This window comes from Strix aluco, chromosome 13 (genome assembly GCF_031877795.1).
Source record: "Strix aluco isolate bStrAlu1 chromosome 13, bStrAlu1.hap1, whole genome shotgun sequence".
In the NCBI taxonomy this organism is placed as follows: Eukaryota; Metazoa; Chordata; class Aves; order Strigiformes; family Strigidae; genus Strix; species Strix aluco.
The window spans coordinates 12,620,644-12,647,983 of NC_133943.1; the positions used below are offsets into that span (position 1 = coordinate 12,620,644).

The 27,340-nt window shown below is 43.8% G+C and overlaps 1 protein-coding gene across 1 annotated transcript in view; it reads left to right on the plus strand.

Annotated features, from left to right (window-relative positions):
• The window catches only part of HTR4 (5-hydroxytryptamine receptor 4), a 142,107-nt gene that overhangs the window by 30,715 nt on the left and 84,052 nt on the right, over window positions 1–27,340 (plus strand). The window contains exon 2 of the mRNA XM_074838983.1: window positions 12,326–12,407. Coding sequence (XP_074695084.1) covers window positions 12,382–12,407 — 26 coding nt within the window. The 5' untranslated portion in view covers window positions 12,326–12,381. The remainder of the gene's footprint in view (window positions 1–12,325; window positions 12,408–27,340) is intronic.

The window sequence follows — 27,340 nt, forward strand, 5'->3', positions numbered from 1 at the left end:
CTCTCTAAAATGTTTTTTTTTTTTTAAAATGCCATTATTTGGACTTGCTAATTTTGAAGTGTCTAGCATTAGTAACTGCTGTTTACTATTTTGTTTAATGTCTGTGAGGATGGAAAAGTTCATCACCACATAATATGGCTCCCAAAAGTAGAACAGAAGTATTTATTGGCAGTGTCTGCTTTTTCTGAATCATGGTCAACAACTCTACCATCATCCAACTGATCAGCTTAACTTTTAATATTTCTTTTCTTCCTAGTATGCTCAAAATCAACCTCTTCTGCAGCCTACAGATTTGTCTACAATTGTTACTGCTTTCTGACCATTCCCAAGCTTTTACTATATATCCATAGCTACCACCTTCCCCTTTCTTCTCATTACAGTATTTTTTGAAAATACAGCACAGCTGTGACATCCGACCCGTGCCTCCCTGCGGGGTTGTTGGCATGGAGGCTTCTCTGTGCTGCAGGTCTGTGACTTGGTGGTTATTGCTCTATTCTGTTTACATCCTTCCTTCTGTTTTAGTTCACTGTTTTCAGCTGTGTTAAAAACATTAGATATTGTCTAAGCTCTTTAATGCACATGTCTGTCTCTTCATATATTCCTGCTTTGGCTTCTGTTTGCTTCTCAGAAACGTAAATCTCAGATTAGCTGCCACGATCACCATTTCTTGATCCAGTAAACGTTCCTCTTAGTGTAGCACCTTGATGTCCCACATGGAAGCCTTGGCCAAATGCACTCATGCTCATCTTTTCATCTACATGATACCTCAAGATGAGGGAATAACCCACAGAGCTGTCTCTGTAAAGTTGATGCCTGGTCCAGGGTAACTGCTGTGTCAGCACATCTCATTCTTAGTGGAAGGTGCACGTCCAAGAGTCCCTCCAGTATCACCAGAAATGAGGGGTGAAGCCTTCTGCATCCAAGTCCAGGCAAATTTTACTTACTTACTTCCTTTGTGGGTCTGCTGATTCTCTGCAGAGCTAAAGTAAGCAGGGGAATTAGGAAGCCTGCACTTCACAGCAGTACAAAGCAGGACACACTTCACCCACAAGAGAAACAACAGCATGGGGCACATTGTAGAGAGCCTGACAGAAACCATTCTGAGGAGTAACAGCCTGAAGTGAGCAGAATTTGAAAAATACCCTTGTTCAAAGTATGTGTGCTGGTAGAAATAACTGATCTCTGTGAAACCATTGAAAATGAGCCACATGACATCTCATAGCTGCCAGGTGTCAGACACAATTAATGTCGGGACAGCTTGTTTTACCTGGAGAGTCTGGCTGATTAGAACTCACAGCCCACCTAAAGCATGCCCTGTCATTCATTTGAAAGCAGTTTGCCCTTTGAGCTCATTTATTCTTTACCCCCCTCCCATCAGGAGGGCCATAAGGCTCACAGCTTTAGCCCACCAAAAAATAACCTTGAGTGTCAACCCTCAGGGTCTCAGAGTTCCAAGTTTATTTTGGTTTCTTCACTTTTAATGACCTGAGAAGGATTCAGTAATTTGATAATTTAATTTAAAAGAAGTCAAAAACATCAACAACATCTCAGAATGTGCTGAGCTCAGCATAGTTTGGTAGGAAAAGACACTTCCTCCAAATACATACTTCCTAAGCAGAAGAAGCATCCGACCCAGCTTCTGCTCAACCCCTACCAACACAACTCTTGACCCCACACTGCCCTGCATAGCCCAGCAGACATGGGCCTGACTTACAAATATCTGCTCTGTGATGGGATCACTCATTGCTTCCACCTGGGATGATGAGCTGATAAAGCCTGCAGCTGGGACACAGGCTCTTGTTTGAGCCCCCTTGCCCTGGACTGCTGCTAGTAGTGCAAGGGTAGTGGCGTGACTGCTAGCACAGCCTGGTTAGATACTGAGCCCATAGTGATTGTCTGAACTTTCTCACAAGAAAAATTTGCATACTCCAGTTGTTCCCCTCTGACCACCACCAGAGAAGGTCACTGCTTTATTGCTGCAGTATGTAAGTACCTACAGTCATCTCAAAGTAGTTCTGTTACTGCTGTGAAATATTTGGAGCAAGCTCTTCTGTAGGTAACGTCAGAGCCTGTGTGCTGAGAGTGTATTATAATGCATTCCCTCTTGCCTCATCCCCGTCTTTTAAAAAAGTAATTAATTAATTAACCTTTTGACATTACCTGATGGTATCAGCTTCTTAACCAGAAAAGGTGATGGCTGTGCACTTTATATATTTTGTACAGACCTCGAGAATTGCATGGTCTCTTGGGGACTGTGATTATTTTAGCTTGCTGCTCAACTAATTTTTTTGAAGTGAGCCAGAGGCAGATCAAGTTTAAGATTAACATACTCAGCCAGTTTTCTCTCTAGAAGCTGTCATCCTTTAATGGAGTGTGAAGAAATGGCAGCAGAGGCATGAGTCAGTTGGGTTGGTTACATATATCTCTAGCTTATTGCTCTGGGAATTTTGTTTCTGCTTCATTTTCGAAAATGTCCCATGGACTCATGGCATTTCCATCATGGCACAGGGGCAGCAGAAACCTCCTGGCTCTGGTCTGCCTGTGGCAATCAAGAATGTTGATGAGAAAGTGTGAATGTGGTGCAATGAGTTAAACTATGTGGGATCAGCACCCTCGCTCAGAGGTGTGTCTATTTGCAACAGCTTCGTGTTTGCATTAGTTTATTTGTCTTAACCCCCCATGTGCAGGGAGATGTGAGGGTTTGGTTTTTTTTTTTTTTTAGCAAGGACAGCAGGTCTGTTGGCACCCTTGGGCAGGAGCAGGTAAGGTCTGTGCCTGTAGGCTTTCACGCCATGGGTTATAAATTTCCACCTAACCTCTGTAAGATGTCCTCTGCTGCTGAGGTATTCAGACAGATGCACCCTAAAACTTCCCATCAATAGTCAGTTTGGTCAGACAGAAGTAACAGGGAATTTTTAATGCTTGAGATTTAAAGCTTTACCTAAACCCTTTGCACAGCTGAAATCACAGAAGATGTAATTCATCACAACCCTACTGATTTCTTAGTCATAGTTACACAGGAGCAATTACAACAAACAAAGATACCTAGGCCAGGAAATACTTTTGTTTCTGCTGAAGTCCAGGAGTTGCAGAACCATAAACACAGTGACTGGCGTGTCTTGACGCTGGGCTTCAAAGCAGGAGGTTATTTCCTGATGGCATTTCACAGACTACAAAACCATCTTATGGCAGCAATAAAAATAAAGCAGAGGAATTTTATTCCAACACAATAAAGCTATAGTCATGCATGAACTCCAGATGGGGAGTGTAACATGTCCACCACACAGTGACCCATGTAGGAAATCAGGCAGGAGTTGAAGGTAGCGTGAAAGACGAGTTACGCTCGAGTCCCTCTCGTGCTACAAATGAATCATGGTGCCTGCAGTGCGGTGGCAGCCTCGGAGGGCTCCTCTCTGCAGAGCATGATGAGGAATCTTTCATGGCTTGCTCATCTGCTTTGACTCATGGTTCCCCTCCTTGGCCTCGGTGATGCAGTGCTACCCAAGTGGGTTTGCAGGCAGGATGGGAATCCAAGTGAGGAACAAAATCAGGTGAAAAAGACTTGCCTGCAAAGCAAAGAATAGTATCAGGTGTTGAAACTCGGGCGCTGGGAGTGACTCCAGGCTCCCCCTATGACATTTCAGCACTCAATGGCAGGAGGGAGATGGTTCCTTTCACTGCTCTTTCCCTCGGCTGTCTCAAGGTGGCAACTGCCAGCGTGTACTCATTAGCAGAGCTCAGAACAGCGCAGCGGTGTATCTCTGTGATAAGATGAATGCCTCTGGTGATGTGCATTTTCCATGGGTCATTTTTTGTTTGCTTTGGAGCAGGGTAGCTTTTTAAACAAGAGGCTGAAGGCTTGGGCTGCTGTAAACCAGAGGATTGCTACTGAGTGACACAGTCATTGCCCGTCACTGCCTGCAGTGTTCTTGTTGGGGTATGAGTTAACCTCTGCCACAGGACCACCAGCACTTGTCTCTAAAGTTCATTTGCAGTAGGAGGGCACTATACTGGCTAGTAATTTATTAGAGAATTGGTAAAAGCAAGGATCTCAGCTAAAGTGTAGAGCTGCTCTCAACCGCATCAAGCACCAGGTCCATGTGTTTGTCTGTAGAGGCAGGGCTGAGTTAGTGATGGTGGTGGGTGTCCTGTAGCTCGTCCAGTGAGCTGTGAGTTACCTTCAGGACCATCTCACCGCGTCAAAGCTGAAGGATTTCCATATTTCCTAGCATTTATCGTGTACATTTCTCTGCTGTGTAAATAAAGCAAGTTTATTTGACTGTAGGCACAGAAAGCACAGCTGGTGCCTTTCTGGAGCAGTAGTTTCCATACCCTGGGTCTGTGCTGGTGTGAGAACAAGAGTAGCTGGAAAGTGTGTTTTCTAGGGAGGGAAAATTTACAGTGAGTTATGGGGAAGTGTTATGACATGTGAGCAAGAAGGAAACATGGTAGCCCTGTACAAATCCCCATCAAACACATGTATGATGTCTGCTCCTCTGTGGTGATGAGAAGCACTAACATTGTGCCTTGTCCTTATGAACACAAACCCATTTGTGACAGTAAATCATGCCCATCTGTGTTTCTACCCACACTTCTGATGCGCTCGTTGAACTCAACCACCCTTCTTGCCTTCATTTGTTGACTGATAGCTCTTACTGTATCTTGGTCTTTTAAGATCCATGGTCTCATGCTGGATGTTCTCTTGGCTTCCTATGCTGAGGGTTTGATATTGCAGTCAAAGACTTGGAGCATTTTGGTTACCAACTGATAGTAATTGCTAAAGGTGAGAGCAGCAAGTTGTGAAATTTCATAATACTACTGTCATAGTAAATAACCCCTCAGGTTTTATAGCTGCTTTCTCTGCTCAGAGCTCTTATACAAATGTGGCGTGGTATACACAAGGATCTCGTACAGATGTGTCTGCACTGAAACAAAGTCACCCTTGAACAGCCCGTAGAAATTTTACTGCTCTAAATATTTGGTCCAAGAGAACAGGTAGGCGGAATTGCTTCCACATGTCCTTTCCAAGGGAACAGCCCTTATATTGTGCTGTCTGTTAGTACTTTTTTGGTACTCAAAGGTGGCATTTAAACTTTCATTTTTGAAAGTGCAGAATACCTTAGTGTAAGGTGGAAAAGGCACAGAGGTTACAGATGAGAGGCCACGAAGGCCAGATTGACATGGAGGAAAGCCTGCCTGTCTGCAAACAGGTGAGCACCAGGTGTTGGCTTCCGCTGTGACCTGCCTGCTACTCCTGCGTCTCTCGGGAACAGGAGCCCGTTAAACTCGGTGCCCGTGGTTTGGGCTGTCAAGCCCAAAGCTCTCTCTGTGAGTCTAAAGAGCTGTTTTGAAAAATAACCCTTCAGTGAAAAGACATTTCTTGTGTCTTTCTATTTAAAGCTGGACTCCATTTTCTTTCCCAGGTGACGTGTCACATCTATCTTTTTATTTTTCTCCGTTTAAGCAAAGTGCTGCATTTTAACCTGCTGGAATGACATTTGATTAAAATCAGTCCAGCAATCTGTCTCTGCTGACAACGGAGGGACTTCTTATCAGCTTTGTCCTTCGTGGGGAGAAAAGAGACAGCAGTGACGGAGAAGGCAAGAAGTGCTGTGGGAGGGGGCAGTGCCTTTATTAGAAATGAGTGGTGGAAATGGAGCTATTTTATCTGGGAGCGAACAGATTGGATCACTTTGGTATTTCCGACTCCTCAAGTGTTGTCATGGGCAGGATATTCTCCTGCAACAATTGGAGGGTTTTGGACTGCTTTGCAGTGATGAGCAAGAAATTATCTTTGGATTGAGGTGACTGTCACTCCACAGCATCAGTTTAATGTGGCTTGGGAAGAACTTGTTCAGTTAGCCTCTGCTAACAACTTCTCTTTCTCTGACAATGATGGAGATGGAGCTATGATAAAAATCACAACCCCAAATGTGAAATGCAGTGGGAATCGAGCAACAGCTTTTTTTTTTATTCAATCACAGCTTTAATTTGGCAGATGTTCTCTACAGAAAGAGAGCACCCTCTTGAAATCACAGATTCAGATAGTAGTAGTCTTGATTTATGTTAGAGTGATTCCTCTGGCCTCAATCAGGAATCACAAATGCTGGATGAAAGCTAAATCACTCCCTGTACTTCCAAGAACTTACACTCTGAGAGATGTCGAGGACAGCAATTTCTAGGGGAGGGCCAAACATCTGTGACATCTTTTTTTATCAGTCCACTGCTCTGTGTTACCCAATAACAACGGGTGTCTGTAGGATGTGTATGCTGAAGTCAGAGGCTGCATCAAGTCATTGTCACTGCACACCACACTCTGCTCTGGAAAGACAAAGCTGGCAATGGATGGGGGACAAGGGCATTTTTTTACCTTACACTTAGAAGAGTGAAGTTGGAGAACTGCAGTGATAAGTCCAGTTCTTCATGGAGAGCATGAAACTGAATTGAAGGGGTTTTATATATCCCCTCCCTCCTCTGTGGTGCAGTAGAGCAGGAGGAACAGTACAAAATACAATGTAGGTAAAATGAAACGGGCTTTTCAGGCTGTTCAGTCCACCCTACATGCAACTTCATTTAAGGTGTCACAAATGATGAAGCAGCACAATCCAGCACTGCAGGAAATGGGGGTGTAAGTTTTTCAGAATGACTCAACTCTTCTGTTGTCATCAACTCAGCAGTGGCAGAAAGTGGAACTAGATGGGGCTTGAGTGGGATGGAAATAAATTGGATGAAGAATGTGTCAGTGTCTCAGTTAATCGGTGCCTTACAAGGAAGATGTCTTGCAAGACTGGTGTGGCTATTGCTGTCATCTGGTGGGACATTTTCATCTCTACCAGGCACAACAAGGCCACCACAGAGAGCAGGTGAGTTTGTGGTCACTTAAGAGACGGGATTAGCTGATGGCCACCAGCTAACTCTGTATGTTCTCTTAGAAGTGAGTTCTTTGTTAATACCTTAAAGCCACTGAGTAAAGTTTCCCCAAGAGTCCCTACAGCTTGGTTGGGAAGATATGTTGGTTTATGCATCTCCTCATTGGGTTTTCCCTTTCCTATGCTGCACCACTGTGGAGGTGAGGAGGAGAAGGGGCAGAGGTAGGGGAGCAGCTACTAAGGTGACTTGGTGGTGTGTCAGGTGAAGCAGTGGGGCACAAGCATGCAGCTGATCTCATCTTGACAGGTGGGTGGTTTCTGATTTCCCTGAATGCCATCAGTGCAGCCTTGCTGAGGCTTGTTAATGGATTGCCTTTCCCAAGTCAGTCTCCTGTGCAGTGAAGACTAGGACTAGTCATACACATACGGTATATCTGTCTTGCTCTTGGTAGCAGTGATTAGTGGAGAATAAAATAAGATGAGGAGTTCTTGCTCCAGAAGGGAAGTCTATGGAGCTGTCAAGTCAAGCCTGCTGGAGATGCTGTGCCTGTATTTTTTTTCCATTAAAAAATGTTGTGCTTTGCTGAAGTGAAGATACTGCCAAGAGTACTGACTTCAGTTAAGTTTCTCTGGGTGAACAGTTCTTTGCGAAAGCCTTTTCTTGTTTGTTTTGGGGTTTTTTGTTTGAGTTCTATGTTAGATTTCTTTTTTTTTTTGTTCTAATATAGAAAGTTTCAGTTATTGTAGAGCTCTCCGTGACAGCATGATAGTACAGATATTGTGTACCTTCAGTGCATATTAAAATTACAAAATTTTGCAGAAAATCAAGCAAACAAGATGACCCCAAACTGGGATTTTGACATACAAAATTACTGAGCAGTTTTTCTTCTTTTGCAGGAATTAGCAAAATTAATTTTCTGCTGACACCTGAAGGAGTGAAACCATTTCACTTCACTTTCTGAATTTAGCCCCTCACGGCAATCGAAGTTCTTAGGTAGATTACTGTGGCGAGCTTTTCATTGCAGTCCCTTAGTACCAAATCTGAAGAGAACACATATGAGAAGACTCATTTTGAGACGTATCTGGAGTGTGGAGGCTCAGCCTGACTCTCCCATCTGGCCAGCAGAGCAGACCCATGTCTGTGTAGGAGCCTGTGCTAGAAGCCAGGAACCAGATTTGTACAAGGAACCAGACCTGGAGCCCCACTCAGGTTACCTGGCAAGTTGTGAGCAGGGCTGCTCTCAGCAAGCACAGGATGGAAAGGCTCTGGAGCCTGGGAGAGGAAGACCATGGGTCTGCAGAACTGTTGCCCTCAGCCCGTGCTACAGTGCAGGGACTGCTCATGAGCTGCTGGAAGCTGGACATTCAGGAAAACATGACCTGGCTGCAGTGATGTGCATGGCTCCCTGTGCCTGTAATCACCGCCATGCACAACAGCAGAGAAGCTCTTTTGTGCTGACAGGAATATATATATGTGATAGGCTGGGTGCTGTAAGGGTTGTGTTAGGAGGTCAGTGTTATCTTCCTGAGGCAGAGAACAGCTTCCTAATTGAGTATGAGTAATCACTTTAATAACAAAGAATAACAACAGGCCCTCTGTGTGAGAGATGTATTTACAGAATAACGTGTGGAGATTTTTTTATTACATGGTATTGACGTCATTTTTTTTCTTTGTTGGGACTCCAATGACTACAAGTCTAACCACTGCATGTCATGGGGAGAACAAAAGGGAAGGAAGATCCAGTTTTTAAAATCCATTATGGTAAAGCTGCCAAAAGCTAAAAAATGTCATTGGTTCAGTGTCCTTTCATTATATGTTCATTATATGCCTCATCATATGGGGAAAGATGAAAGTACTAACAGCCCTTAAAACACCATAGGTCTCCTGTACAGTGGTGGGAGGTTTCCAGTCCTGGAGGGCTGTGGAGTGTGTTGCTTTAAATGCATTCCTGTGCAGACCCAAATGTTGCTTGTTCTGTATTTGTGGGGAAAAAGATAACATGTTGGGGGGGGGGGAGGAAGTGTTCAGGACTGCAGAGTTTAGGGATATGTAAAGAATTACAAGAAAAAATAATAGTATGTAAGATGCAGTGTAAGAAACGTGGTTGCTGGCTGTCACACAGTGTATAGGGTGGCTGCCAGAAACACACCTAACAGCACAGTGAGATGTAGCAGGACTTTGTATACAAAATTCGTAGTTTTAGCAAAATCCTTAAACCCTTCATTTTTTCCTATTTTATACCAAAAAAGTTGTTTCTACTGTATAAATAAAGACAAAACAAGTGAAGAAAATACTATGGAAACAAAAAAGTTTTCCTTTTTTTAAGCAAGTCATACGTGCTGTGACTGAAGGAACAGTGGTGCTGGTGACTACATAGAAAAGTACATTTTGATGAATAGGTAAAACAACAATTCTGATTGTACTGAAATTGTGAGTTTTGCTGCTTTAGGAAGTTTCCCAAGGTGCCTCTTAGACCCTGATACCAAAGGGAGCATGGGGGATTGGGATAGTGCAGATAGGTGACGTTTTTTCTGTCTTCTCTTATTCCTACCCTCCGTTCTTGCTGGCTCCCACACACACATTTCCCTTGTAATTCAGAACTGTAACAGGTGTGAACTGCAGCAAAGCAGTTTCATAACTTTCCAGTGTAGCAGTAAGTACTAAAGCCTCTCTGCATAGTAAAGGAAAAATTTCCCCTGAATCAGTGTCAACAAGATTTGACCAGATTTTCCTTGTGACACATCTGTGCTATCTCAACACTAAGATCAGTTTAGTATCTATAGCTTATGTCCAGGGGCTGCTTCTGCCCTGCTCTGAATCCTTTTGGTGAGGTTCAGGCAACCTTTTTGTGCCTCCACGGTAAACCAAGATGACAACTTGCTTCTGAAGGATGCTCTAAGGCAGAATTAACCACTGCTCACAAACTGTGCTGGCAGGCAGAGGAGATGGGTCAAGATCCCATGTGTTTTGTCTGCAGTTGGGAGACTGTTCTCTTTGGTTCATATTTATCTGTTTTGAAATGACAGGACAGGGAAGAACGGACTCCTGACCCCATTGAAACAAAGCACCCTGTCAGACCTATTCTGATGTACTTGCGTCTGAATTAACTGAAATTAATTTAACCTATATGCCAAACAAATGAATGATTTGAAGTAAGTGGTTACTTAAACCTCTTCGGAGATTAAATAATTAGGTTTCTTTTTGTCCATTTGAGCTCAGAGACTATAGGTTGTATTTTTACATCTTCCAGGATATTCTTCCTGTATCTTTGACAGGCAGCCATCCCCACAGCTTGCTAGGTGTTTTGTTCTATGGAAGAACTCCAGAGCAGGAGCACAGGAGAGAGTTTCCCCCCCCCCCAAATTAAAGTTGGAGGTCAGATATTACGGACCCAAAGATGACTTGATCAGAAACTCTGGACGTCTCACCCTTATATTGGCAAAATACAGCAGTAGACTTTTAAGTCGCCAGATTCCAGGGTGCCCTTAGAAACACCAGTTGAAGGGTAATTCTGAAAGTTTCCACCCCCAGATAAAAACACCCTTCTGAGTCAAGTAAGTTTTACTTGCAAAACTATGTATAGTCTATACCTACTGAAGTACTAATTCTGGTAAACACTGAACCATGCCTGGGTAGTGGGTGTTCATTTGCAGTGCAAACCTGGCATCGTATCTAGGAAGTCTGAGTCAGTATTATTACAATCTTTTCTTTGAAGCCAAGTAACCACAATGGCATTATTTGCATTTGAGTTGTTATTAATAGTGCCATGGTGGTGGCATTATCCTCAGCTCTCTAGAGACACAACACAAGGGGCAATCAACAGTCTGAAGTGCTCAGAAACTTTTTTTTTCACTGGAGTAACAGCAGCAAATACACAAACTCTTTATTAAGGTGGTGCATTCATTTCTTTGGAGTCATGATGGAATTTTGATAGAATTAAAAATCCCATTAATATTTATATCACTTAGTGTTACTGGGAGTAAGTACATTCATTTTAACTTGAGCTGCAAATCATTTAGTTCTTTGTAATTACTGTACTGCTATTAAGTATTCATAAGGCTGTACAATATAGTGTCACAGGAAACCTATTTTAATTTAGTGGTAAGTCAATGTTTTAATTTTGTGTAAAAACAGAAACTAATTTACCAAGCATTCTTGCTTGTGTTTTCCCAGCCAGGTTTTGCAAGCCTTCTTCAGTTGATTGTATTTAAACTACTTCTTGTAGCTTTGAAAGTTTGGAAGTTACCATGAAAGTCTTCGGTCCAGTGCAGCTCACATGTGTGCAACAGCATGTAATTTTGAATGTAAGCATAGATGGGAAGAGGTCATTTATATAACAGTGTTCAGCTCCTTGGTGTCACCAGAATTGAAAAATAACATGTTTTCATGAACTTCATAAAAACTTGGTCTTGGAACAAGTCTTGAGAATGGTGCCTGTATTAGTAATTTATGTTGCTGGCATTTATTTCTAGAAATAAGGCTATTTCAGCTGTGAGAGTCTTTGGCAATATATATAGATGGATCTCTCTGAGGTCATTGGGAGTTTTAACTTGCAGAAGGACAGGATGGATTGACCAAGGATATTTCTGTGTGCGCCCTTTCCCACACCAGCACCCAGAACTCACTGGGTACAGCATGGCGTCCTGTGTGCACTGGTATAGTGCTTTGGGTTTGTGTCTTTTAAAACTATTTTTCTACTAACTCATTTGTGGTAATTAGAGGCAAGGAGCTGCTACTGTTTGAGGCAGCACTACCCAGAGTGGTATCTTTCAACAAATGACACAAGATGTCTGCAGAGGACTGTGACAGATACAGTCTTAGATGTGATCTGTGTCCTATGCATGGTATCATATGGCTTCTGCCTATGCTGCTTCTCCTCACCCCTATGGAAACTGAATATTTTTTCAGAAGAATCTTCTTTCTGTGCCCGTGAAGCAGTCCTTACAGTAGTTTACTACCTTGCTGCAGTTGGGAATCTAAATCCCAGAAGTTCACAGAAGAAGTGATGATCATGGAGTGGATTAAAGGTTGATTTTTAGCTTCCAGGTGAAGACCTGGAAGCTCATAAGAGTGTGAATTTTTTTGTTGGTTTTGGTAGAGCCAGTGTCCCCCTGGGATGTTGAAGCAGTCTGTTAGCCCTAGGTTATGCATGAATGGGTGGTGTATACACAACCACAAAGGGTTGTCTGTCACTTCAGCTTGATTTCATGCCTCCAGGCATGCACCTTAGCATTGTGAAATATGAATATGTCAGGGTAGATAACAGAAAATTATGTTGTGACAGCTCTGTGCAGTGGTATGACTTCATTTTGACATGTCTACATAACTTCTGTTTTCAAGAGAAGCCGGGCCAGAGGGGCAAAATGCAGCATATGGGTGTCTTCACTGGGGTAAATGTGCACCTGTGAGAGATCCTTTGATTTATAACTGTCCTTTCTAACTCTCTCCACTGCAGGACGAGGTCTCTTCTATGGACATTGAACTCCCAGCTACCTATGCCTATTGCCTGTGATGGAAGAACTTGATGTTAATGTGAGGTAGGATAAACTACAGGGCCCCTCCTATGCCGCATCTCATCCAGCTGGTGATGAGGGGGCAGTGGCCATGCGGTGTGTTTGCAAAGCTGCAGGATGGTATTTTCTGTTTGCCTGTAGATTAAGGTCTCTCCTCCTGCAGCAATGCCTGATTTGGGTTCCCTGGAGCTTCTGTGAGGATGTAGTGTCACCCTGTTATTTGTGTAAATGTCAGATGTGGCGTAGCCAAGTCAAGGACTTACTTGCAGTAGGATAGGGCCCCATCAAAGACCAGGCACAAGCCCATCTGTGCCTGCTGAAAGTCTGATTCTAGTTTATTTTCTTTCTGGTGCAGTGGTCTAAAAACTTACAACCTCATCTCTGCTGCCTTATACTGGGGCAAGCAAAAAAATGACATCTGTGAAGGAATTCCAAACCCCTGGGCACAGTACTGGTATCAATGAGAGACAAATTTGAGTATGGATCATTTTGATCCTGGAAATGTGATGCCAACAGAAATTATTCAAAAAGGCTGGAGATCCTGTTTGCAGTTGTCCCCGGGACACAGGGCTGGCATTGGCTCTGCTGTTACCCCTCAGGTGTGATCTGCAGGGTCCTTCTGCAGGACTAGGATTTGACCCTCTTGTTTCTTGGCCTTTTGACTGGCCAGGCTGCTGGTGACACTGAACTGTGTGGGGAGCCGAACCAGGACCCACCAAACCTACTTCACACAAGGACATCAAACTTCTGATCAAACCCATGTTGCTGGCCCAGACATGGGAGGAAGCAATATTCCAGCTGCAATGAGAGGTGTAAGTTTCCACCGAGTTTTCTTAAAATCCCCTCAGGGAGTATCTTTCTGATGTTTCAGGTTTTTATTTTGAGGAGTAATTCTTCCCTTCCCCTGCCTGGAAACTCAGGTGGCAAGTACATGGGGAAACATCTTGGAGAAAATTGCTCTCATAGAGACAGATCAAATGTATGTCTTCCAGGAAACCTTTCCCTAAGGAGTTACTGAATGGAAATCAGGAGGAAACACATTACAGAAAAGGGGGGAACACCTCAAAGGGGATCCTGTCGTGCCACTCTGTCCTCAGAGCTTTCTAGCTCTTGGGCTTTCAGACTGGGACGTGCCTCTGTGCAAGCCACAACCCACTCTCTGCAGTTGCATGCACAGAGTGAGATAATGTTTTCAAAGACAATTTCTGTTCTTAATGAGCATCCTCAAAGTGCTGTACTATCAGAGAGGACATCTCTGGTCTTCATTCACCTACTCAAGTGTCAGGAAAGTCACCAGCAACTCCAGGTTGCTGCTTTAATGCACACTTAGCAGGTCACATTTATAACCCAGTAATCAATGCTGAGAGGTAATGTGTTTTGCTTAATGAAATTTGTCTGTTTTTTAATACCAGAAGTGTAGTTAAATGCATAGGCTACTGCTGTTTCTCTGTAAAGGGAATTAAGGTGTTGACACCAGGCAGTTTTCCCTACAACTTCTTCCTTCCTCTAAAGACACTAGGAAAAAGTCTTCTGTTTCTCACTACAGTGAAAAAAATTCCCCACTATGCATTTCATCATTCACAAAAGGAAAATCTGTCAGCTCATATACACCAAGAACCACAGAGAAACTGGCTCAGCATGTGCCTGAACCACAAGTGCCTGGGCACAGGGAGGCTATACCAGAGGTGTGACATTTTATTTACCTCACCTGTATATTTTTTTTTGGTAATGTGCTATTTGCCACTGGTAGAGACAAACACTGAGTAGGTCTGACCCAGCATGGATGTTTTGAAGTGATCTATTGGAGTTTTGTAATTCACAATTTGTAGGAACCAAGAGATCACTATCTGTTTCTTCTTAGTTTTGAATTTTACTATCATTCCAATCAGCCTTAATCCTGGTCCAAGAAAAAACCCAGCCAAAACCCTACCCTTCCCCTAACCCCCCAACAACAAACCCAAAATGATTCCTATTAGAATTAGACTTTCTCTTCCTACTTGTGATACTTTCTAATAGTTGATATAGCCTGAATGCATGCAGGTGCTTGGGAGGAAGGGGGTTTGAGTGCTCACGGAGCCCTGGAGCCTGGGCAGAACTTTGGGGGTCTCCTTCAGTTGGCTTGCTGTGGAAAATGCCCATTGCACAGGCCTGGGGAAAAGTTTTTTGAAAAGAGTCCCTCAAGAGACTGCTTTCTCCTGGAGACTGGTTAGTGTGGCCAGCTGGTGTGGTCTGACCCTGGTAGGACATTGAAAGGATCTCTGAGGGGGAAATTCTTTCCTGGTGAATTATTTCATCCAACTTCCCGTTTAGATGTTGAAAGAAGCAACACAAGGTATTCCTGGGGATCTGATGAATGAAAATCCATGGGAATTTGAAAGCTCTCCTGAATCAATATTGATTCACCGTTCCCCAGCTGTTTTGATCAAACACTGTGGTCAGATCTCACTTTGTTATACTTCAGGAATGACTTTATTCTTTTGTTCCTAGGGGTTCTTTCTGAGCTGAACTAAGGCAGGCCTTCATTTTGTGTGATTGGTTGCATAAACACACTTTGTGGTACGCACATGATTTTATTTTGACTCCACACTTTTCCAAACCATGAATTTTTGGGTTTAGAGTTTTGTTTGTCAGCTACCAGTAAGTAGCTAATGTTTCTCCTTTATCTGCCCTGATACCAGCTTTTGTGCTGAGACGTGAAATAATGAATGTTTTCTGTCAAAGCCAGGGGCTTCCACATGTTTTCCAGAGCTGCACGTGGTGAGCCTGAGAGGTGGGAGCACTTGGGTCCCCCCTTCCCATCCATGCAGAGCTCAGGGATGCTCCAGTAGGAAGTCTGCATGAGAAGGGGAGCAAAGCTTGGGGAAATAGGAGGTGCATTGACAACATGGGGACAACAGCGAGATGGGAGGAGAGAGGGACAGGTTGACTTTGTTTAGAGCTGAGCCCTGTGGAAACAGGATGTCACTCTTTGGTTCAGAGCAACAAGTGCCACAGTTGCCCAGCTTCAGCCAGCTGGGATGGCTGTGGGAGCAGGGCTCCTGCCCTTGGATGGGTTTTGACGAGGTGCCCTGGAGGATGCCAGAGATGCTTTACATCTCTGTAGCTACCTGAAACATTGCAGGCAGATTCCACTGTACAAATGTTTTATTTCTGTGGAAAAAAATTGGTTATGAGTTTTAGGAAAGCTGCAGTGTGAGGTTAGAGACACATTCCTGGAAATTTTAGACAGTCTGCTTTGGGACTTGTATTTATCACAGCCGACAGGAGTGGCAGTCCTCATTTTCTCTAATTCTAGAATAGAAAAATAAATGACCTCGCAAGTATTTCCGATTTATATTTTACAGAATTTTTTAATTTCGCATGACTTGGTGATTGTTATTGGACACATTTATTATAGGCAGTAGGTTAATGAGATGCTGTCAAATGGTTTGGAATGAAAACTCAAACCCTTGAATTGGTTAGAGTATGGAGAAAAAAAAAAAGCTGTTCTCTTTATTCTCTTAATTTCAAACAACTTTATAAAAATACTAATTGGGCACACTACAAACGAGAATGCAGTGTTACTTCCCACTGACCTGCTCTAGCACAGTGAACCATAGGCTGTTTGCTGCTGATGCTCTCCAGCCAAAGGGCAGGAGCCCCTGCAGATGCCTTCACTTCTACCCTCGCTGACACAAACTACTCCTTCCATTAGTATGCTGTGATATACCACTTTGAATCTTGTGTTTGGAGCCAGACCTGGTGCCAGGGTTTTAGCAAGTAGGCTGCTGCCTTGCCTGCTCATAACAAGGTGTTTGCCTATGGTTCTTGTAAATTTGTACAAACCTTCAAGCATGTTTGCACTTCTCTTTTTCAGCTTTTCTGTTTTTTGGTGCATTAGAAAATCACTTTCATACAAACACAGTGATTTTGACAGTGTCAGAGAAAGTGGAAAAAGGCTGAATCTCTTTGGGCACAAAAGGAAAATATGCACAGAGATGGTTTTGCTGCAGTTTGTTTTACTGTGCCTACGCTTGCAGGTGAATCCCCTGGTCATCCCCACACATGGTGTCAGTTCAGATCACATAGAACTTAGCAAAGGGACTTCTGAACTACATTCCTCTTGGAAGGCCAAGCAGCTCTGCACCACACGCTCTTCAGTCCACACTGAGGACTAAAGGTTTTGAAGCATGGGCTCAAACCATGTGGCTTCCACATTCAGGTGTGGTGAGGACATTCAAGCAGGGAGGCTGGGCTAAATCTAATCAAAAATATCCCCCCCATGTCCTGCATAGAGGGGAGATGTAGGGGCTTAGATCTGCTCCCATTGTGCCAAATTACCAGCTAAAATAGACATAGTTTGTGTGTACAGAAGTCATCTGGGAGTCCATGGAGTCTTGTTTTCCTGTGTACAAACCAGGCAGTTGGCTCTTACAGAGTGTGGGTAGGTATATAATAACTCTGACATGAAAACTGTGAGAGGCGCTTCCGTGTACCAAGAACGGCACCTGCAGACCTTGCTGAGCAATCCGGAGAGGCCCAAATAGAGAGGACTCTGCTTCTCTTGGGCACTTGCCAGTGTAGTTTGCACATGTGCTGTGCACAGGGAGTGAGCAATGGCCTTATTAAAGACTGTTAAAGCCTTCCTAGACCTTTGGTAAGACTTTCATCATCTCACTACAGAGCATTCCCTGTAGCCAGGAGTGAAGTAAAGCTTCCTGTCGGCATGCCAGTCCCTCCTTATCTCATAGCAGCTAAATCTGACTCCTTTACATTGATGGGAACACAGGTGACTCAAATCTATGCCAGTTCTGAATGGTTTGGTTGGCCATTCCTGTGCATTTGCCCTTCTTTGAGCTCCAGCACTCATTGTTCATTCATTCATCCCATTGCTATGGGTGCTGCATGGCAAGCTCAGCATTTCTGGTTCCTGGGCTGCCTCAATTTTAGCTGATCAGGCACCACAGAGGACTCTGTGATGCAGCTCTGCAAATCTCCCACCACCCTAGAGCTTCAGGGTGCTCAAATGCCTTTATTCAGTTAACTGATCAGAGTTGCTCTGCTGACACAGTTTGAAAAGCATTGGCTCAACCTTTATGAAAGAGCTTTTGGTGAAGGTAGGCTCTGGTGTGGTTTACAATGGTGCAGCAGGTTGGGAAGTTGCAGTTACTGGTGAGAGGCAATCTGAAGTTTTCTCAAAAGCTTCAAACTGATTTTCATGTGTCAGCTGATGTTTCCATTAGGCAAGGACCCTACTATTGCATGCTAAATATTGACCACACAATTGTGCTTCAGGCAGCTTTTAAAATATTTCTGTTAGCATTTTAACCTAAGAGGCTGTGCTCTGGGCTTTGAGAACAAGGGTTTTTTCCAGTTCTCATATTAAACTCTTTGTAGATCCTTGGGCAAATCTTCAAGACTGATAGATTCTCCTCACTGTGACAACTAGAGTCCCATACAAGTTCCAGCACTAGCAGCCCTTGTTAGTCTTCAAGTCCATAGTAGGGAGAGAAGTTGAAGAGCAGCTGCCTGGCATTTATGGTCAGGACTGGGCAAGCATAGCTGTGGTTCTGCTGACTGAAGCTTTTCTCACACTCTTGGGCAACAAGGAGAAACCTCTGCTATTTGAATGGGTACTTCTGAGCGTGGTCAGGGCTGTTCTGTGTACTTCACACTGTATAAAAGTTTCTTGCTTCCTTAGGTGTTGGGGGAGAGGCTGTTACGCTCTTGAGAAATAAGCTTTTGAAAAAACATCACAAGACGGCTCAGTCCAAGTAAATAGCTTTTATATAAGGCTTTTTATTGTAGCTGCTGGTGAAGGCAGATTCGCTTTGCTAAATCACCTATGGAGAAACAATGTATTATTTGAGTTTGCCACAACAGTAATTGCTTTTTATTTTTAAGCTGAGCCCCCAAACCAGCTGAATTTTAGATTGATGTTAATTGCTTCCAAACTTGGCTTTATCAGCTTTAGATTTCTCAGTTTGTTGCTGAAGGTATTTTTGTGGCTTGAAGTACTCTGAAAAATGCAAAGCCATCCAGCAGTACTGTGTGGGGTTCATTAATCTTGTCTTGACTTTGAGAAATGAGAACCAAGGTGAAGGAACAAGGAATTAAATTGGTTGAATTAGTTGTGTTTGTTTGGAAGCAAAGAAAATACTCCATTATTTAACCCAGCTGCTATTCCCAAAATCCTCATACAGAGGCATAGTCAACATTATTTTTGACAGCAGACCTCCTCAATGATACACCGTCTCGATTCAAGTTGTACATTTGAGTCAGTCCCGAATCTGGAGCCTTGCTGTGTTGGCCCAAGAGGCTCCTTTCTCCATGGACTGCAAGAAGTGGTGCTATTGATGGCTGTCTCTAAGATGGGTTTGTTATCTAGAGCTGGTATGCTGGCAGGATGGCTGACTGCAGAAAGAGGCAGAGGAGGTGTTGAGTCACCTCTCCCCATCCAAATCTGGGGGGAAGCAGGAGCAACAGTCAGTAGTGGGAGAGAGAGACACCCAAAGAGCTCCGTCCCTGAAGGCCCAGAAGTAGCTAAGGGATGTCCTAGGAGAGGAGTCGGTGTGTGCCCTCGATCTCCGTGCTCCCCTCTCTTTAGGACACTGGCAGCCAGCAGTGAGGACTGAGGGGGCCAAGACCTGAGCTGTGAGGCAGGACAGGCAGAAAACTTGGCTGAAAGCAGAGGTGGTCGTTTGGGCAAGGGGGAGGCTGCGCTGAGTGGTTGGAAGAAAATAACTATCTGATTTAATGACCCGAAGTGTAGAAAATGGAAGGGTTTTAGGAAAGAGCTTGTGTGCTCTGAGTGCCCTGCCAGTGGGGATTCATGGAAAGCAAACAGCTTAAGATTCCTCCAGCAGGTTGCAATGTAAGTGTTTATTCTTATATATACACAAGCTCTTTTCAAAACCTCTCCAGCTTCTACACTTTAAGTCATTAAATCATTGTTTGTCTCAACTTCTTTGATCACATTTCTGTTTAGGTGAGAAATACCAGTCTAAAATGTCATTTAACAGGCCAGAATAAGCCTAGAGCACTCTTCCTAGCCTCCTTTCTAAGGGAAGATCAGCTCTAATCCTCCTGTAATACCTGCAGCATCCATCCGGAAAGGTATTTGCTCATGCATTTCTGTGGAGACAGACATACTGATTGAGAAGATTTTCTGCAGAGCCCTGTCTTCTCTGCCTGCGTCCCCAGGCAGGAGTGGTGCAGCAATCAGAGAAGCATGTAGATGAGAGCTGAGTGTTTTCATCCCTTGGTATACAAGTGATATCATGTCCTATTCTGCTTGCTGAGCTGATGTGGATGAGTGCACTTTCTCCTGAGGATAATGGCAGGCAGAACACACAATGCCAGAAAAGAGCAAAGTAAAACCCTACAGATTCCTTATGAAGCAAAACTTAACAGTATTGATTTGTATCAGCTGTAGATATGACCATATATAAGCTGTGCTGTTGAACAAAATGAACCATTTTGTAAGTAGCCATTTGCCAGTTGCTGGGTTTGTTGGGTTTAGTGTCTGTGTGGCTGGGGTGGTTGGGCACAGCAGGGGCACCTAGGACGGAGTTCACAAGCTGGGAGCACTAAAATGCATGGGCCATTTCTGAATCTGCAGCAATAGACTTCACAGAGAATTTCCCATCTGCTGACACCAGGTGCAAGAAGAGGGGTGAAGCAGGAGGGCACAGGGAAGCAAGGCACGGTGTAGAGGTTCACTTTCATATTTTTGTGCTACCAACCAAAAATCCTTGGTAGCCAAAAAAGCCCTGCAAAAGAAGTTGTCTCTGCCGAACTGCTCCCTACAGCCCAGGCACCACTCAGCAGGAGCGATAGCTTTTATCAGCCTGGGTACATTTCATATTGTTCAACTTTTTTCTCAGTTTCTAGGGAAACACTTTATAGCACTATATTTATCGGAATGTCTTTCCAAACACCTCCGCCAACACTTAATTAATGGAATTTTTAAGCCTGGCTCCAGCTTCTGCAAATTAATAGTGTGCTCCCTTACAGCAGCTGTGGAGCAAGTAAGACATATATATTCTGTGAAATAAGTTAGAGGGTGCAGAGGCAGAGGGGCAGCTCCACCATTTGTCTGCGTGTGCTGAGTTCCCCTAGGGAGGTAAGGCCGTCACGCGCTTCTGTTATGTTTCACTCTGCTTATATTAGTGTGCCCCGAGGAATCAGTGCAGATGAAAATGCCCTTGACAAAGAGTTGGGCCATAAAAATTAACTTTTTGGTGTCTTTCAGCATATCCTTTTTTTAGCTTCAGTGTTGCTGCACAGAGTGACAGCTAGTGAAGATCTGGAAGAGGCTGTGGAAGGCTGTCAAAACAGTCCCAAAGCCTGGGATATCCTGGGACAGATCTGGCTCTAGCGCTTGGCAGAAATGGGCAGCTGCCTTAGAAAGCAGCAGATTGCCCAGAGCAGGAAAATGGGCTGGACCTTCTTGCCAGCTTTTGCCCATGCCAGCTGCCTCGAAGGGCAAAGCTGGCAGCTGCAGTGCCAGGGGCTTTCCAGGACACCCTCCTTGACTTTTAGGACTGATCGTCAGCATTAGGCTGGCAAAATTCAATTTGTCTCCATGTTTGGGATTTCTGGAGCCAGCCGTGCTCAGAGGTTGTGAGTAAGGAAGCTGGGAGGGTGTATCATGGTGTCTTGAGAAAGAGGACTGCTGCAAAACTAGAGCTGTGTGGGAGACATGGGACCAGATTAGCTGTGTAAGGGTTAATAGGGCACTGTGAGTCGTGTTGACAGAGCTGTGTTTCCTTATAGAACAGACATGATGTTGTGTCTCAAAACCAAAGAGGTTTGGCTGTAGGTGGAAATCTAATGACTTTTGCTCTCTCCTCAGTGAGTTAAAATTCCCTGAGTTGCTTTTGGAGAAGTGCAGAAAGACACTCCTGAGGTCCTGGGTAGACATCTCTGCTGGGAATGCTGTCTTGGGAATAGGGCTGTGATGCTGAGAGCTGCAGTGAGCTGTACCTACTCCAGATCCTGCTGTGATAGTGTGTGCAGCTGCAGAATGAGCCATTCACTGCTTGGGAAAGAGCATTTCTACTATCTCAGATATGAAAGATGCCGCAGCAAAACATTTTGTGCTGTTTGTTTGGCAATGTGTCTAGGACCTGCTATCGGGTAGTACAAATGACTGTTGATAGACTGTTACCCTGGAGCAGAGTGCATCTACGATGCAGATAAGAAATATACTCCTTACTGAGTTCAATCTTTCCACTATTTATTGTGCCCTTACTGTACTGTAGCAATGAATCATCAATGATGTGACTCCCTGATCTGGCAAACAGTCAGAGGTCTGAACTTCAGTCGCTGGTTGAACTTATTGTCTTGCCCCATCTGTTAACTGAGGACTTGCCATCATGTGTGCTCTGAGGAGAAGCCTTTGCCTCCCAAAGTCAGAACATTAAATAAAAGTGGCTGTTGTCTGAACACAAGCTTTGCCATCTGATGGACAGGAACCCTGTGGAGAGGAAGCTTTCAGGGAGTCTTTGGCTGTTTGGGGGTGAATCCGCTGTAGATAGGTTATTTTAAAAAAAAAAAACCTAAAATTTTCTACTCTCTATTGAATCCTGTTGAATCATTAAAAGCTTAGTATGGCCTTATGCGTCTCAAGTCCTTCCCAATATATGATGCCTGGACTGCAGGGAGAATTTGATCTCACACTTGTCAGGTGCCCTTCTAGTTCTCACATCTGAGGAACAGTAAATCTGGAAATGTTAGAAAAAAAAAGTGCACCCTTGCAGAAAAAAGCATTGGAAACAGAGTATCAACATTGAAGAGGGCTGCTGGGGACAGAAGCCGGGTTTCTGGCTCAGTGCTGGTATGCCTGTGATAAATGGACCAGCAGTTGACCTTTCAACTGCACATTGGCTCTGCTGTAAGCTCAGAGAGGAGCGAAGGAGAAAGAAGAGGCCTCTGCTTACTGCTAGTGAGGGATGGAATGGGGTGAGCAGGACGCTGTTAAATATCTGGCTATTCATCTGTTGATGGGTCAGAGTGAAGCAGAGAGAATGTACTGAGCAGGGCCTTTCCCTTCCCAGGGCACATGAGCTCATGCCTACGTGAGAGCAGAGGAAATGCGTCATGGCAATTTTGGGGTCATATCTGTCTTCTGTCACCCCTCCCTTCATCTCTAACTGTGCCTCTGTGTATAGGCACTGAATATTTCTACCTAACAGTAGGCACAGACATTTTCCTTGCTTTTCCAATGCTCCCCAACCTTTAATGCCCCCAGTATCTGCTTGTTCATTCTTTATGTGACTTTCCCAGACCAAGCGCCCTCCCCGTGGGAATATCGGGCACTGATTCAGCAGGGTACCGGATAGAGGTAAAAGCAGACTCCAGTGATTATAGTGCTGGGCAAGAGCATGTCCTGGTGACTGAGTTCTTTTAAAAGAAGTCAGTTCCAGATGTTAAATGTGTGTAAACAGTTTACTTCACTTAGTCTCCAGTTCCTTAGCCTAATCTGGAAAATCACATGAGTTCCTAGTTGGGTCCTAGAGTTCAGATGATTTTTTTTTTCCATCTTTGTATCTCCAGAGTTCTATTTATTGGCATTTAAGTTCTGTTCAACTTTGCCTTAGAGGCCAGGACCTGAAAATACAAAGTCTATTTGTTTCCAAAACCTTCTTTCCACAGTGAGACCGTAGGGCTGTGGTGATGGGCCAGCTCATTGCTCACTGTCAGTAGACTAGTCTGGAGACCTGTCCAGGGCTTGCTCTTCTCATGAACTTCCTGAGAGCTCTGAGGACTTGTTTGAGAACAGGCTGTTGTCTACTCAACAAGGAGTATAATAGAGAATAAATAAATCCAACAAAAGAAGATGGGCAGGAAGGACCTGGTTCATGTTAATTTAGTCAAGATGTTCTCAGGACTGAAAGCTGAGTGGTGAGGAAGCTGCCCAAAAGCTGTGACACATTTCTGAGCAAACTCAACCCATGGATCAGGTATTTATTTGGAGGACTAGGGCAAATAGAAGATGTCACAGGAGTCCAGACAGATTTTGAGTTACTCTGTGGAAAGGAGATGGTGGGAGTCATGTGCCATTCCCTTTGCAGCCTCTGCCAGAGACGCTTCTTCAGGGCTTGTGCATCAAGATACGAACCTCCTCTTTGCTGATAGACATCCCTGGAAAACAGACTGCTTTACTTCTCTGGGAATTAAATTGCTTTCATGGTATTTTGGGCCATGTTAGAGTGGAAGAATGTGTATTTTTTTCTCTATTCCCAAGCAGCTGGAATAGATTTGGTCCCATTACTGCCATTATTTGCAATTTCCATTTTTATGGGCCATAATGGGGATGTGATTCTCAGGCAGAGCTGGCAGCTACAATGAAACATGGGGTTTTTATATCTTGCAATTCAGCTACTGTTCAGTATGCTTTCCTGAGCCCAGCAGATCTGGGTCTAGTCCAGTGCAGGCACCTAGTGTTTTTGTATTGCTTATACATTTCCCTGTAAGCCACGCTCAGAGCCCTTGTTGATGCTGTCTCCTTGCAGCAACATGAGGATCTGTTTAGAATTACTCTTGGCAAAACACTGTAAAACAGAAGCTTTCACTGGAGCTCAGAGCTGTAAACTGATTCAACTAACAGTGTCCCTCACCTGAAATACCTGTTGAAATTAGTAATGAAGTTTAAATGGCCATAAAACTAATCACAAAACAAACTGACTTTCTGTACTCATCCTCAGTTAAAATGACCTGCACCAGCTTTCCAAAAATGTCACTAATTATGTTTTCAGTGCTTTGTGCTTGGCAGGTGCTATTGCATATTTCCAACAGCCTTGCAGACCCCTAAGCAGAGAATTTAAGCCCAATGGGAACACGCTTCCCTGGTTACCCGTGGCTGCTCAGTACTGCCAGGAATCTGCTGACCCCAGGTTGGGAGCCAGTTTCCCTGCTCTGATGTGGAACAAATTACCCACAAAACCAAATCGTTGCTATAGTCTGTTGTCTTTTTTTTTTTTTGAGCCATGTGCCTCTATGCTTGGTCAGTCCCTTCTCTGACACTTGCAAAGAGCATTGTGTTTGCAGGTCATTTTCTAGGTGTATCTAAGATGCTGGGTGCAGGCACCTTTCCTCTTTCTTCTTCGCTTGTCTCAAATAGGGCCACATGATACAGCTGACGTGCCCAGCCTTTCTTCCTCCGTTGGCTTTTAAACCCTCAAATTGATCCTGTGTTTCTGCTCTATTTTATCAAATTTCAGGTCTCCAGGCCTTTGCTTGTTTTCAAGTATGTCTGGGCAGTAAGTTTTATTTCCAATAGGGCTCTTAGTTTGTCATCCATTTTGATATGCAGCTTCATGGCTTTTTTTCTAGTCTAAAGAACTTACCTGGTGGTGCTGACCCTTGAACCAGGACACCATAAGCAGTGTCATTGTGGCCCATTGCTGGCTTTATCTCTCTGTTTTCCCCTTGAGCTTTTCTTCCTTTTTTCCCTTCACAGTTCCTGAAACAGTTTCCTCAGGCAGTGGCAGACTTGTGGTACCCAGCATATCAGGGTGTACTTCATTTGCAAGTGGTCAGTTATCAAACTGAAATAGATTTTTAAAACCAGCCTACACTGAGATAGCTGGGAGAGGCAGCAGCTAGCTCTCAGTTGTGGATCAAACTTGGAGTTCATAGAATTTGTGAGTGGAGACTCCATGCTTGATGCCACCAAGAAACCTCTAGGTCATTTCACTCCTTTGTGAGGAAGAAGGTCTCTCCCTTCACATTGCTCTCTTCTCCAAGAACAGCTGTTTCTAGGAATCTTTGTCAAGGGCGTCTGCGGATGAGCACGGTGAGACATTCCTCCTGGAAGCTTGTTAGCCAAAGGAAATCACAACTGAACAAACACTTCCAAAGATCCTTAGGCTGGCCTCAGAGAAACGTGCTGGTAGTGACTCCTGGGTGGGATCTGGGTTGCATCTGAGCTGAGTGTCTGCAATTACCATCTACAGAGCAGTCCCAACTGTTTGCTTTTCCTCTGTCCTGCTGCTTGCCCAGGTTGACATTCTCTTGTTTATTTGAAGTGAGAAATGTGATGAGGCTTTTGTGGAGAGTATTCAGAACATGCACTTCGCTTGGGGATATAGAAGGAGGCTTAAATAAAACAAGAAATTTAAGTGCTCTGTTCTTGAATTAAGGACTTTCTGTGTCCTTGCTTAGAAAGGACACCTATCTGGAGCCTAAATACAAGAGTGAGGTTCATACAAAATGAGCTGATGAACTCTGGGGTTGGAAGGTTTCCGGCTGCCACCTCTAGAATTAGCTTTACCAAACTCTGGTCTTTATGGTAAAGCTCAAATTGAGGTAGCAGAGTTGGAAATGCTTGACATCTTAAAGATGACTTTTATCCTGCTTGACTGATGTGTTTTATATCAGGGCCCAGTGAACTGGTTGGACAGTTCAGAAACTGTGGCACTGGAGAAGGGACTAAGGAGACACACCATTCCCTGGGGACACAAGGCAATCACCTAGTCAAATCCTTCAAGGGGCACACACCTTGTGAGCTGAACAGATGAACTCCACCATGCTGTGCCTTAAAAAACCTCATTGGGACATACAGTCTTATGTTGTCTTCAAAAAATAAATGAAAGTACTTCCTGCTATTGTCTGGTAATGAATGAGCTGGGAACTGGTTTTGTGTGGCTCAGAGCCACACAGGGTGTCTGGGGTGTGTCTCAAATATAATGTGTTCCAGAAATCAATGTATTATCTTGTCTGTGCCAAGTCTTCCATTAGCAGGGGTAACAACAAGAAACTCTTTCATTCCTCTAGATTCTTGAAACTGGGAAACTATCCAGGAAATATTAGAAGTTAGACAGCCAATAGCTGTATTTGTCTTTTATTGTCCAAGGTGTAAACAAGCAGTGGGAAAAGTACATAGCCTGGATATTTTAATGTACAGCCTGATGCCAGGACTCTTCCACCAGTCTTGTCTAAATGCCTCTCATTTAACAATACTTCCCTGACTGCAAAAATTGCTTCAAAAGCAGAGCAGGGCCTTCATGCTTTTTGGTTTGAAAGTCTTGCAACTTTCAGCAAAGATGGAAACAGAGGTTTTCCCTGGTTTGAAAATGAGAACTCAGTACAAGAATGCCAAAGAAGACTAAGAAATGCCATTATGGTGTTATGATGAAGAGTTATCTTTGGGGAAACAAATATGTGGGCATAGGGCAGGACTTTTTGGTTTTTGTGGGAAAAATTATAGTGAGACAGGGAAACAAATGCTTTTAGCCCAGGAGCAGCAGCTCAGCCTTGAAGAGTAGTGGGCTCTGCTCGATCAGTCTCAGTGCACCCCAGTTTTGCTCCTGGTTATTGCAGGAGGCATCACACAGATTTCTGTGAGAAATCTGGGCACTCAGAGTATGTTTAGCATGAGTCTAAACCTTGATTTTTTTCCAGCTCACTCATGTGCCAGAGGAGATTATATCACAGATCTACATGAAGTTACTCCCTGTTTCTAAACTACTGAGATAAAGCTTGAAGTAGTTGTACGTGTATGTGCAATGCTGATGTTGCTTATGTCTCAAAGTAAAATTCCTTTGTACAATAACCAAATTACAAACATTCTTGTTTGAAAGTACGTACTAGACTATGTCTTCAGCACTTATAGTATATGCAAGTGAAATGAATCACATTATTAATACGGAATATACGCCAAAAGTCAGGTTTATTTTTGTGCTTCTTTCATCATCTTCTGTTCTTCATTAAACTGACATGTGGTTTGGTAGGTGCAGTGGGCTTACTTCTGAGGAGCAATTATAATTAGGAACTGATCAAGACATTGCTGGTTAAAGACATGTTTCATCTTTGGTTTTATTCAGCATTGACAAGAGAGATATGATTGTTACAACATCTCTGCTGTACTTTGTAGTCTGCCTAAATTCCTACCTATGCCTGAACCAGAGATTTGATTTTTTTCATAGTTGTAGAGTATTTGGTAATGTCATTAAAATAAGTAGACCCTGCAT